The following is a 13,491-nucleotide window of genomic DNA, read 5'->3' on the forward strand; positions in this document are numbered from 1 at the left end:
AAACACATCCATACACATTTCCTGTTGTTGCATATCTATAGTCTCCAGTGTATATGTGTGCATTTTTTCCCTCCGTCCCTATTACCTGACTGAGGCGTGACACAACCCAGATAGCGAGCTCTGGTGCTGTCAGCAGCAAAGAAATGGTTCGCAAGCCAATATCGATCAGCTATAATAAGCTTGCAGCATTTGACACAGTGTTGTTGTTTTTTTTGTCTTCCTTCAGCAACCCACAAATATGACTATACCTGCAAACCCACTAGCAAAGCAGGAGCAGTAGATATGGTGCATGGCTCTGGCCCGACAATGCAAAGCCTTTGAGCCACCCACAACTCAACACCATGCTGCCGACATGTCGCACACGTCATCCCACTGCTGGGTTTGATAGGAGAGCATGGTTGTTGGATTGAAGGTGTAGATGAAGCACAGAGAGAAAGAAAGTGAAGACGGCTGTAAGCTGTGGATGCATGCAGAGCTCCGATCTTCAAAGAGTTATTGCCACTAATTATCAGCATGGAGAAGGAATTCTGATGGGAGAAATGTTCCCTGGCCTTGCTTAAAGCATTATCCGCTGTGTTTGGATCACAATCAATTTCTTCTTATAGAATAATAAATCTACAATAAATGGTCTCAAGGCACCAGTAAGGGGACATGAAGATAACGCAAATTGAAAATATTGCTCTATTAACAAGCTATGGTTTAAGAAAAAATGTGAGATGTGTGTTCATGTTTGTAAGAGACTTTAGGGTCCCCCAGTGATTCACAAGGGGGGGGCTTGGGACCCATGGGGGGGGGACCTCGAGTTTTGACGAGGGGGGTTAAAGGAAACGTGAGTTTGTTTATTCTGTAAGCTGTAGAATGTGAAAGTTAATTGGAGATGTGGTTTGAATAACTGCAGCTTTGAGCGGCTCTTGTGAAAAAGCTATGATGGAGGCTGATGTTGAACCCAATTCAAGTAAATCCTTACCATACTGTAGGCAGATGGCATTTTAATATAACGTTGATATATCAAAGAAAACACTTCAAAAAAGAGCAGTCTATCTTTTGCTTACGTTCAGTGATTTCTGAATGAAGAACACAGGCCAAATGTTCAACAGAGCACTGTGGCTCTCACAGTAAATGATACTACTGATTGCAGTTGACCCTTGACAAGGAAAGAGACCTTTTGACTGACCTTACTGTGACCTCAAACACTACATCAGCAGACCTCTTGTTTGCCAACAGCTTCTGAACATGGCTCCCGCTCAACTTTTCAGCCTTCACCTCCTGGGACTCTGTGCTCTTACTTATCTCAATGGACAACACATTCAGAAGAAGTCAGTGGAAGCTTTCAAATACTGAGCACTATGGTGCAGCAATGGCACAGACTTCTGCAGCATAGTGTAGATCTAATCCTTTTGAATGCATCTATAATCCACTGGTTCACTTAATTGTATTTTAACACGAGATGAACAAGTTTCCCTTTTCAGAGTGTTTACTGTACGTGCTCTTGGTTTATTTGTTGCTGTGCCATACGAGCAACAATGTTGGCTCGCTATCAGCTACGAGTTGCTGCTTCCGTATGCATCCCTGAGAGGGGCTCCACATAATCCTGGTCGCGGAAATCCAATTACAGCATTTTCTACAGAGGTTGGTTACATTCTCGTCTGAAATCACTCAAATTAATCAATATGCGGGTTTAGTGCATGGCCGATGAGGAACCCATGTGCTCGGTGTCCCGACAGTAACAGGAGACACCATCCTCCCTATGGAGCCAAGAATTTCCATGTGAAGCACAATATTCATATTCTCTTTTGCACCAGCAGTTGAGCAGCATTTTCTTTTTTTTTTGCACTGATAGGCGATGAGGAATGGGCCTGCAGATATATGTATTTGACAACACTGCTGATGCACTCGCTATAACCATCTGCATCGCCTGAATTCTTCCAGAAAAGAGAACGATGGCATTAGAGGGACAAGTGTGGAAATTCAGACTTTGTTTTTTACTCACGCCGAAAAAAGCCATGAACATTGAAAACGTTCAAATCGAGAGAGACTGAAGTGTTTTATGATTACTGCAACATCCATTTTAACAGATGTCGTCTACCTGCCTCAAAATGTAAATGTAAAATGCAGTCGCTGTGGCGCCTTGAGAAGTTGTGTACATAGAGCAATCACTTTGGGAGACGGGGGGGGGGGGGGGGGGGGAAGACTGAAAGCAAACATAATTACTCAAACAGATGGCGCGAGTTTGGATTGTCGCAGAGATCTCAGTTCCTCGCACTACCTGGGTCTTTTTTTATAGCTGCCATGTAGACTGTTACCCCATGCCGAGCATCTTGCTAATTATGCCTCAATCATGAAAAATTGAGTTTTAAGTCATTCTCACTGTAATATGGGCGCATATCGTCATGCTGTCTCCCTGGCAGTCATCGTGCACATGCAACATGTTAACCAAATGTATGTTTGCTGTGTCTGGATTTAAATAATCAGTTTCATCTTCATTGGAATTCTGCAGCCTGTCAGCTGTGTTGGTTTGTGCGGTGAACATTGAAAACAACGGTTACAATAAAGGATAATTTTTCATCTCATTAGTAAATTGCTTCAGTTTCTTTTTCACACCGTTGAACAGGTTGTGTGTAGAACTTCTATCTACTGAGCCCTGATGGTTGTTTTTTTTTTTTTCCGTTAAAAGCAATCCCCCCTTTTTTTCACGCAATTGATTACCATTGTTGGAGTAATGGAATTTCTAATTAATATCAGTCCATTTGTACTCATAATTAATGAGGCAACGTTCCTATTCTTTTGAAATTTGCATTTCTTTCTCATCTTTAATTGTGCAGTTGCGAATCAATTTTGCAGGTGTGTCTCTCGGGTAATGCTCCTATTGAATAAACTGCAAATGTGGAAAATACAGTCCAAGTTATTTCTTTCTTTCTCCTGTCAAAGGCCGACCGACTGTAAACACCCTATTAATCACAAATACAAAGTCATAATTTATTCAGTAGGACACAAATGGATGAGTCTGCCCACATTGCAAAGAATACTAATTCCCCATCCAGCTCCTTTTCGTACAAGAATGCGAGCAGGACTGAACAGGCTGTTTCACTCCGCCTTCAAAGGCCTTTTAGGAGTGTAGCACATATACACATTCAAACACAGCAATGCTTAACTAATGCATGAATCATAATGATTCAGTGTATGAATGAACGCGGGGAGAATTGTGGATTTCTGTTTCTCAACTACAAACAAAAGATCAAGCCTCTATGATCTATTTTGTGATTAGTTCAAGCACATTAGATCACTTTTTAAGGAAATGCCTGTAATGGAGTCAATCAAATTCAATCCCATATTTAATCAATCGGATCATAGACTCAGAAAGAAAATGGCGGACATGAATTAAAAAAAAGAAGAAGAAAATTCAGTCGGGCATGACTCGTTGAAATTGGTTTATTTTTTAAGAGAATGCCTGCGCATGCATTCAAAGCTATTTGATGTTCAGACCTCTGCTTTAGCCTGCGGCTACATGAACTCAATGCTAAATCTCAGCAGCTGGACCATCATGCAAGTCACCGTGACTGACTACAGCCCACAATCAAGTCGCACCAGAGAGTCATAAGAAGCTGTGGTGAATGTCGAGTCACACCTTCAAATTACTGTTAAATGGCGTATTGGGAAACTTGTAAGGAGCTAGCAGACAGAGCACACTGTGTGACTATGTTGAGACAGCAACTGACAGTATGTGATTGAACGCAACATGCACATGAAGTAGTGGAGCCAGTCAAGAGTTAACAGAAAGTAATGTACATGCGTTAGGGACACTTCCTGTAACAGGTTCACTGTGTCCCTTTCTGATATCAATGGCATGACAAATGATGGCTATCACCAGCTATTATCACTAACTGAACAACATTATGCAATCATCTAAACAGATGCTTTGCTGTGCAAGTGAAACAACAAAGCAGCTGACAATGCTTAATTTTTCACTAATATGTTTATTCAGCTCTACAAGGTATAAACTTCACTGTCAGGTGGTTGGTATTTTATCGCTGTGTGCATCACTGTGTGTGTGTGTGTGTGTGTGTGTGTGTGTGTGTGTGTGTGTGATAAATTGAGTACCCTGTTATGATGCCATCATTAGAACAGTCACTCTGATGTGCTACAACAAAGAGACAAACTCTCTTTTTGCCTTTCAACGGTCTGAAACAGTCAGCTTCACTAAACTCTTGAGAAAAATCAGTTACAAGTGATGCTGTCGATTTTCCAAAATGGATTGCACGAGATTACACGACTTGGAGACAGCAGCAAGCAAGATGGAATATCAGTGAACACTCACACACAAAAAAATCTCATCTTGTTTGCAAAATCCTTCTTTTCACTATGTGTCTATAACATGGGGTAAACTGCAACGCACAGGGTTTTATTAAAAGACTGGAAAACCCTGGAAGCACAAGTTGCATGGGGAACACCTGAGGGCAACAACACTCAAAAAAACCAAACCACACTGTTGACAGCCAAAAGGCCCGCAGGAAATACATTGGCCTAACTGATAGTGCAGCACTGTGGATCGTGTTATCCATGGCTAGAAAACCCCAAAATAACCAGCGTATTTCTGCGTTTTACAAGTCAACGTATGAAGCATGTGCTCCTTCTGATTTTAATAAGTTACCTTTCAATCATTTCACACATTTAAAAATACTTTGTTTTCTTATCTCCAAAATTATTGTGCATGCCTTCAGTAATGTCAGCACTTTTTGTTAATTTCTCCGTGTTATCAACTGAACCTCTGTCCTCTAAAGGCGTCTAGTGTAGAGCTTTAAGTGTTGTTGTTGTAGTTTATTATGTTCTATCTGTTCTCTGTTGCATGTATTACATTGCTTTTTTTGTCTGTATGTGTTGTGTTGTGTCCTTCTATCACTACGTTGTACTTGTGTCTTTGTAAATATGTTCTGGGACCCCCTTGAAAACGAGGTACTACACCTCAAGGGGCTTATCCTAATATATAATAAAAAAATAAAATGGTCCCTTTGGCTGCCGTTCATTAGGAGTTCCAGTAAACAAAACAAGTGGAAATCTATTGGTTAAGGCTGCAGCTTCACCTAAAGACATGCCTGAGATTTTCTTCCACAAAAACCACAAAATGATTGATAGCCTTGATGATTACTGCTCCGATAAGTACTTCACAGTTTTCTGATGGGGCTACTTTAATTAAAAAGGGGGGCACTCTTAGCACAGTTTATATTACAGGAGACTGTGTGATCAATACCCATTTTTGAGCAAAAACCAGAAAACTAAACACACAGAAGAAAAGCTCACAATGCCAACAACACCACTGCTTCTGCAGTATGACTCACATCCACACAGGGAAGCTGCTGGTACAACTTGGCACAGAAGCCCGAAACCACAGAAGAACAGTGGATTTGTAAACATTAATAATCATATAAAATGTACGCCATGACTCACAATGATATATTACAGCCAAAACAAATCCTCAATTTGTTACAATTGAGCGCCGATAGCAAGAGACAGATGCAAAAAAGAAACCTTCACCAACAGCCCTGCAGCGGAAAGGGAAACAACATGAGACACATGCATGCTTTCTTGCACACATGCACTAAGGCAACTCATGGGTACAGCGACCTGACCAGCACAAACATAATGGCATGGGAAACCGTGCAGCACAGGAAGCGAGAAAAAAAAGATTGAATCATTTCCTACCTTTTGAAGTCAGGCCTCTCAGAGGTGTCAAAATCCGCCAATCCAGTCCACGATCCCATCCGCGTGCGTCAAAGTACATTTTCAAATGTACAGTGTCATACATATCGAATGAATGCGTTCGCAAAACATGATCCTGACAGCAATCACATCATGCTACAAACAGCTGTGATGTTCAGTAAAAAAAGAAAGTCATGCAATCATGCATTTCTGAAATGAGAAGTGAGACCAGCAAACCGACAAGAGAAGCTCAAGGAGTCCAGAGTAGAACAGCAGCTGATTCGTTCAGCGGCCAGCAAACAAGGAGCTCAACAAAGACGACAGATAGATAGATAGATAGATAGATAGATAGATAGATAGATAGATAGATAGATAGATAGATAGATAGATAGATAGATAGATAGATAGATAGATACTTTATTGATCCCGAGGGAAATTCAAGCAGAATATAGAATAGAATAGAATAGAAATGAAGAGAAATTCAATAATTAGACTCAACCAGCGGGCTACATTCACCCACAAACAACAACTGATGTGAGAGCAGCCAACATCAGGCTCATGAATGGCAACATCATTTCACACAGAAGCTCTAAATAAAAACAGCACAAGGCAAGACTGCCTTCAAGCAAACCAAAAGGAGAATAAAATACAGGTGTTCCTACCTTGAGAAGTTTGGCATCCCTCACATGCTTCAAATCGGCCATTAAGTCCATGGCGCCATCTGTGGGCTTCAGAATGTTTTTTTTTTTTTTTCCCAGTTTCAGACATACCAAGTGTTTGGGTTTGCAAAACATGATCTCTTTAAGGATGCCAGCATGCTACAACAGATGTTTTGTGTTGTGAAAAAAAAAAGGAATCTTAGCATACCCTAATACATTTTTGAAACAGAGATTTGAGACCAGCAAACACACAAGTGTGTGCATTCAAACGGGTGGCAGAGCAGAAAAAAAAAAAAACAGAATGACTCTGCAGGCAGAAACCGAAAACACAAGCATAAAGAAAAAACCTGCAATGAAAGTCAACAAATGTTCAAGAATAATTGTGATGATGGCAACACTATCTTCACTTCCAAACAGACAATGAAAGCCAGCAGCAGAATCATGAATGGCACGGCTTTCACCCAGCAGCACAGAATATAAACAGTAAAAAGGCAAAGCTGCTGCCTTCACGCAAACGGAAATAGAATAAAATAGAGGTGCATCCTGCCATTTGAAGTTTGGCATCTCCGATGTGTGTCAAACCTTCCATCTACTCCATAACCCCATCCATGTGCATTGCACATAAACTTGTATATGTTCTGAATATTTCTGTGATGTTGCAAAACATAATCCCTTCAAAGATCACAGCAGGTAACACACAGAAAAACTTTCAACTGATACACACAGCACACACAAGCACAGTATCCAGCATCTGTCAAACCAGAAACAAACAGCATCCAGCGACCAGTAAGCACCAGGACGATAGAATAGAACTTAAAGTGACAGAGAAATATTCAACAATTAGACTATACAAGCCCACAAACCCATTATATCATCAGACTACATCAGACTCGTGAATGTCACTCTTTTCACCCAGCAGCACTGAATAAAAACAGTAAAAGGCAAATATTTCTTACAAAGAACTCATATCTGACACAGACAATTTAGGATAGCCACATGGTTATGGAACCCGTCCCATGTACGGAGGCTAGCCATCATTGCAGCAACCCTGGGTTTGAATCTGACCTCTGACCTTTACTGCATGTCATACCCAAGTATATCCTTCCCATAATTCCTCTCTCTTCAACTGTCATGTCCAACACCAGACTTATTCACACTTTTTCCCCCCCATGCACACATTTGCAACTCTATGACCCACTTTTGGGTCCCTAACCACCAGTTGAGAACCACAGATGTTACCTTAAAAAAATGACATGCAAAGTAAAAAACATTATTTAATTTCTGTATGAGATGAAATACTGATGTGATAACTGAAAACGTGATATGGACATAAACTATTCTACTCAAGTCAATAATGTGTTCACTCTTCATCTAAAACTGTTCAGCAGAAGGCAGAACTATTAATATGGCTTTTTCGACACAAAATGAAAACAGAACAAGCAAAGCCTGCGTCCAAACACCACAAAACCGAAATAAAGCGAGTCTTATCCTACCTTTTGTCACCCCTCAGGTGAGAAAGTAATGGCATGCTCCCAAATCCTCGTGATGTCATTTTCCAGGATGACATCAGACACACCTTCAGATGTCAACTTTAGTCCTTTAACGGTTCAGGTGGAGAATAAGGCTTTTGTTCCTTGTATCTTGGTTGTAGCTACACCACAGGTAAGGTTATTCATCCTAAATTAGTCTGACCTGTCCCTGTGGGCAGCTTGACATTTTAACCTTAAGCTAGCTGAGTAACCAAGGCGACTGAAGCTCCAACTGCGTCATCTCCTTTTTATGGTCCAGAAAACTCATCCTGAAGAGTGGCCTTGACTTCACAGTAAGCGAGTATATCAGCAGCATTACTTACAGGTATTGTTCAACGTCGTTTAGTGCTCTTTATTGGTTCTCAGGCTTTGTTGACTTACTTTTTCGGATCCGCCGGTTACCTTGCACACATTTGACAACGTGTGTGGATGGAGAGAGCACTTCTCCTTTGAACTCGCCGCCCGTTTTCTCCTTCCTTTCCGACGCAGGTAAAAAAAAACAGCCCTTCTCATTTCTTCCTCGTAAAAGTGGCGTCGAAGTGCGGACTGAGAGGACTCAAAACACAAGTGTAATTTACTGTGTAACCGTGTATTGGCTCTTGTCGTCATAGTAGTCAACGTTGAGTATCCGACCTGGCTCTCATAAAGGCTTCCTCTCAGATGTCTCCCTCCCAAGGAAGTTTCAGTGAGCTTTGAAGTTGTCCGACACAAGGAGTACCCTATCATATCACAACGTTTGGCGTCTTCATGCATAATTTTTTAATACATTGTTTTTTTTTTAATATTATCTCGGCCTCTCGGTAAATTATATATTCACAACTTTTGTATCATTTAAAATGATTTAAAAAGTATTTGAAACAAATTTATTTTAAAAAGTGAAAAAGCACCTATGATTGTATGAATAACTTGAGCTTGACAAATTATGTTATGTCAATTTCATTTTAAATTGCCTAATTTATATATATATATATATAAGTCCATATGATGTGTGGCTTGTGAGAAACTGGCAATTTGCACTGAATCTTTACTCAGCCTCAATTTTTTTTGATACATGTCTGAGTGTGTCACCATCTTTTTTGGTGTAAAAAAAGATGTTTTATGCCTGCAGTTTTTATTCCCTTTCCACTGCTGCTGCCACCTCTAAAAGTGATGTTAAAGACACCTTAATATTCACCAATGGTGTTAAAAAAACAGAGTTACTCAAAAGTCACTATGTTGATTTGTTCAGACATTAGTTCATGGTAGATGTAAGGTTATTGAAAGATACAATAGCAGTGGTTTAATTAATGTGGTTCAGAAATGGAAAGCACATAACTAATGCTGGACATAACAGTGCTAAGACACCAGTTCATTAACAATGTATTGTTAGGTCAATGAACTATTAATTCTTAAAATTCCCATTTTCGTTGCAAACCAAGAACATGTCAACTTCCACAACAAACCCAGTCAGGATTATAAAAAATATATGTAATAACTTAGAACACAAATATAATTAAAGTGGGGAAAAGCATGCATTCATAACACTCTCAGTATCAGGATAGAATTTGTTTTAATGGGATGAAACTCAATGACCTTCATCAGTCCTGATGGGAGAAATTAGCCAATAACATGAAGCCAGATCATTCCCCGTGTTATTTAGTAACAAGGTTGGCCTTCGAGAAAGGACTGTTTAAATCTTTCAATAGACTCAATAGACAAAAGTAAATATTCTGCAGTTCAGGTACTTAATTATTTTTAAGAAGGTCCATCAGCAAAAGAAAGTTTTGAACCACTTACAAAGCACACCATTTGTCTGCATTGGCACAGAACATTGACATTGGACATTATTTATGAATCCTACATCACCCATTATGGACATTATTCATAATACAGAAAAATCGGACAGCAGTTACAGGAAAAGTAAAGTTGCCTAGATTTGTTTTGCAGCCTGATTCTATGACAGTCTAACAGAAAGAGTTCCAGTCCAAAAGCAACCCATAAATGTCCATGTCCATTCTGTTTTAGAAATACAAGAAAAATGCCTGAAACACATCATTAACTGTAGAGTTACAATTATCTCAGTCCAAGTTATTGGACTTTTCAGTTAGGAAAAAAGGGATCAACTGTATTTCTCTGCTTCACTGCTTGAGTATCTGTTCTTTCAAGTTGGCGGATATCATTGATAAGAAAAGGAAAATCTATATCCTTGCATGGCTATGGCCGTTAAATATTAAAAAGGCTTTGTATTGTATGACTGGTCTCCCAAGGGATGAGAACATAACTGTGTCAATAAGCTTCTTGCCACCGGCCCAGACGAGTGTGTCTTGTAAGGAGACTGGCTGCAGGAGTGGATCTTTATGAGAACAGATGTGTGTTCTCCTGGATGGAGTAGTGATATTTTGCAACTGTGCACTGTCATGTGGTTACAGACCTCCACTATCTGAGCAAAAACATTCCAAACTGTTCTTGTGGAAAACGAATATTTACCTCCGGTTTCCACAGTCTCATCTAACTCACATAAGAGAAGATTTTTGAGTCATGCTTGAATAGTAACAAGTCTGTGATGTCGAAGAGTTTCCTCTGCAATGTAATTGCACAGAGAGGATACATTATTTATGAGAGATTTAGCCTCATTAATCCGTGAAACGCTGCGAAAGTACTATCATTTTATTTTTTTCTCATGACTTAGTGTTTTGCAGAATTCTGCAAAGACATGAATCTGCTCTTTGATGCGCCGTCAGTTTCCTTGACTGTCTTTGTGAAACAGTGTTCTTTGACAGCCCTTCCCCAGTGCTTTCAATGAATCATTATCAGTGCCAATGTTTGCACTCAACCTGTCTTTTCCCCCCTCTTTTGTCTTTCAGCTGCACACTGACCTCGATAAAGGGGACAGCGTGGTGAAGTACACTCTCTCGGGGGACGGGGCCGGCTCCATTTTCACAATTGACCAAACAACGGGGGACATCCATGCCTTAAGGAGTCTTGACAGGGAGGAGAAGCCTTACTACACACTGCGCGCCCAGGCTGTGGATCTCAACACCAACAGGCCCCTAGAACCAGAATCAGAATTCGTAATCAAGGTTCAAGACATCAACGACAATGAGCCAAAGTTCCTAGAGGGACCATACACAGCCAGCGTCCCTGAGATGTCCCCAGTGGGTAAGTGTCAATCTAAAGAGGCTATCCTCTAAAGATAGAAAAGGTTACCACTTCCCTTAATTGACAGTAAGTCTTTGCAGTGAAAGCTGTGTTTTCCCCGCTTGAACTACAGAATACAAAAGTGAAGTTTCAGGAGCATCACAGGTAACACCCAGAGGGACTAAGCTGTTTCCCCAAAAGAGGTTTTGACATTTTAGAAAACCAGCTATTCTTGGTTTGCCCTGAGTATACTTCACAGCTTTGTCACTCCTTGGAAGAGTGGTTCTTCTTGATCTGAATGGCAATGAAGCCCTGGAAAGTCCAAAATCAGCACTCTCTGGAGTGTAGGGAGGGAGCCGGGACAAAACAGCCCAGCTGCAGAGGACTCTCCAAATCATAATCTTCTCTGTTTTCTGACTGCTTAAAAAAGAGTCATATGAAATTTGAAGTTCATCAAAAGCCCAATTAAAGTAACAACAAAAGCAGAGCACAGAGATTGTGTCATGACAAACACACACAGGATGAAAGAAGTAGTATTTAAAAATGCAATATCTGACTATAAGGATCATCAATTATTTTAATTTTCAAAGAATGATATTTATTCTCAAGAGACAACCTCCAGACTAAAATACTAACTGACTATTTTTTTATTACTTCATGCTAAATATCCTCCAACGAGGAGGTTCCTGATTCAAACGCCTGTAGACAGAACCTTGTGGTGTTGAGTTTGCATGTGCATGCGTGGCTTGCTCCCACAGCCCAAAAACGTGCTGGAGAGGTTAACTGGTGACTCTTAATTGCCCGTGTGTGAATGTGTGTGTGGATGATTGTATGTCTCTATGTGTCAGCCCTGTGATTGACTGGTGAACAGGCCAGGGTGTACCTTGCCTCTGGACCAATGACAGCTGGGATCAGCTCCAGTGACCCTGCGACCCCAAACTGGAAAATCAGCATAGACAACGGATGGGTGGAGGTTTTACTTTCCTCAATTATTGACCCTTCACGTAATGCTTCACCAGCATGTTTAACCTGTGAAAACATAGATTCAAAAATAATTCCCCCATGTATTATTCATACCCACAAAGCTCATCCTACACTTCCAATAAGGAATTGCAACTTCCCTTAGCCTGCAGTACCTATCTTACACCCACATCTTAAAATCTCCAATAATTCAAGTTAGTGGTACAGATACAATGGAGGCACACAGTCTTTGGACTGCCCCACACATAATTGCGAAAGGGCATGGTGTAAATTCATCAGATATCCCCCAGCCCTTCTTCGAATTGCAACCATTGAGATAGTGTGATGGAAAAGGAAATGTGACATTGCTGAAAATCAAGTGAACCCCTTTAAATGTTCACTTGCATTAGACCAAATGAACATTCCAAGTTACTATAAAGAATGAGCTTTGTTAGAAATAATCCCCACTTGTACATTCAGGTCAAACCATAGAAAAATTTATTAATTAACATTATGTATCCAAAGGATGTTTATACTGCCGAACCATTGTCTTAACATCAAACACACTAACGTCTTTATCAATATTTATAGCAGCAGACTGGTGTGATCAATGGGTTCATTAACTGTTACATCCCTCTTGTCTTGAGTTAAAATCCCCTTGTGGGTGTTTTTCCAGTTAGCAAGGCAACTGAAAGAGAGAAGTGCTGTACATAAATATGCAATGATGGTTGGTAATGAAGGTTCATCTTAGGGTAAACATTATAAAATCACTCATGGCAATAAGATGGAGACTCTCTTAGAGTTGTTAGCAATTAGCCCATCCCTTTATCATTTAAGGACATGTGTAACTATCCGTATTTAACATGTAAATCCACAGAAGTGCTTTTCCAATTGGACAGTTTTTCAGATTGCACTAATTCTGTTTTGTTGTTCGTTATATCTGACTACATATATCTGTTAATTGGTTTTCTAACATTCAGTGGCCTTGCACCAGTAGGCTGAATATTGTATGAAAGATTATGTGTTGACTGAGTCTGAGAAATAATCCACATTTTGCAGAAAACTGTCTGCATGCTCCTCACGTGTTTACCAGCAATGACCTTTGAAGCGATTCCTTCCACCCAGGTCTTAATCACATACCTGCATTTCCATAATTGCGCGAACAGAATTTATTCTTGGTGTGTATTGTCTCACACCTGGGGTGAGGGCTGCTTCCTCCGTCGCCTGGAAACACGTAGGTGTCAGCCATGCTTAAGGGCTTTTAAACTTTCACTGCATCTGAGCGCAGGGAGCAGCGGCTGTCTTTTCCTTAGCTGAACTGCGAAGGCTGTTAACGTTTTATCTCATCTGCGGTATATTTGTGTCAGACACGATGCTGTCCTTCCCTGGCATCTCTAATCAGCCGTGTGTGGCTTTGTTAGGGAGGATTGAGACACTAATCTGTCTCACCTAATGTTTTAATGCCATTGTTGCCATCTGCTTTGACTGCAAAGCCTGTTTAATATACAGTGAGTTCTTTACCAGGAGCTTAG

General features: G+C 40.4%; 2 protein-coding genes across 3 annotated transcripts in view; one reads left to right on the forward strand and one right to left on the reverse strand.

Moving 5' to 3' along the window:
• LOC306835356 (SUN domain-containing protein 2-like) overlaps window positions 1-13,491 on the reverse strand; it is a 355,711-nt gene that overhangs the window by 125,153 nt on the left and 217,067 nt on the right. The gene's annotated exons all lie outside the window — the stretch shown is intronic.
• LOC306835353 (cadherin-12-like) overlaps window positions 1-13,491 on the forward strand; it is a 118,153-nt gene that overhangs the window by 57,147 nt on the left and 47,515 nt on the right. Inside the window, exons 1-2 of one of the 2 annotated variants that reach the window (XM_079361832.1) lie at window positions 7,852-8,015; window positions 10,726-11,020. In XM_079361832.1, coding sequence (XP_079217958.1) covers window positions 7,875-8,015; window positions 10,726-11,020 — 436 coding nt within the window. In that variant the 5' untranslated portion in view covers window positions 7,852-7,874. Of the gene's footprint in view, window positions 1-7,851; window positions 8,016-10,725; window positions 11,021-13,491 lie in introns of those variants that run through there. The other variant, XM_079361831.1, reaches the window with a different exon arrangement.

Source organism: Symphodus melops (assembly GCF_947650265.1).
Source record: "Symphodus melops genome assembly, chromosome: 14".
NCBI classification, from domain to species: Eukaryota; Metazoa; Chordata; class Actinopteri; order Labriformes; family Labridae; genus Symphodus; species Symphodus melops.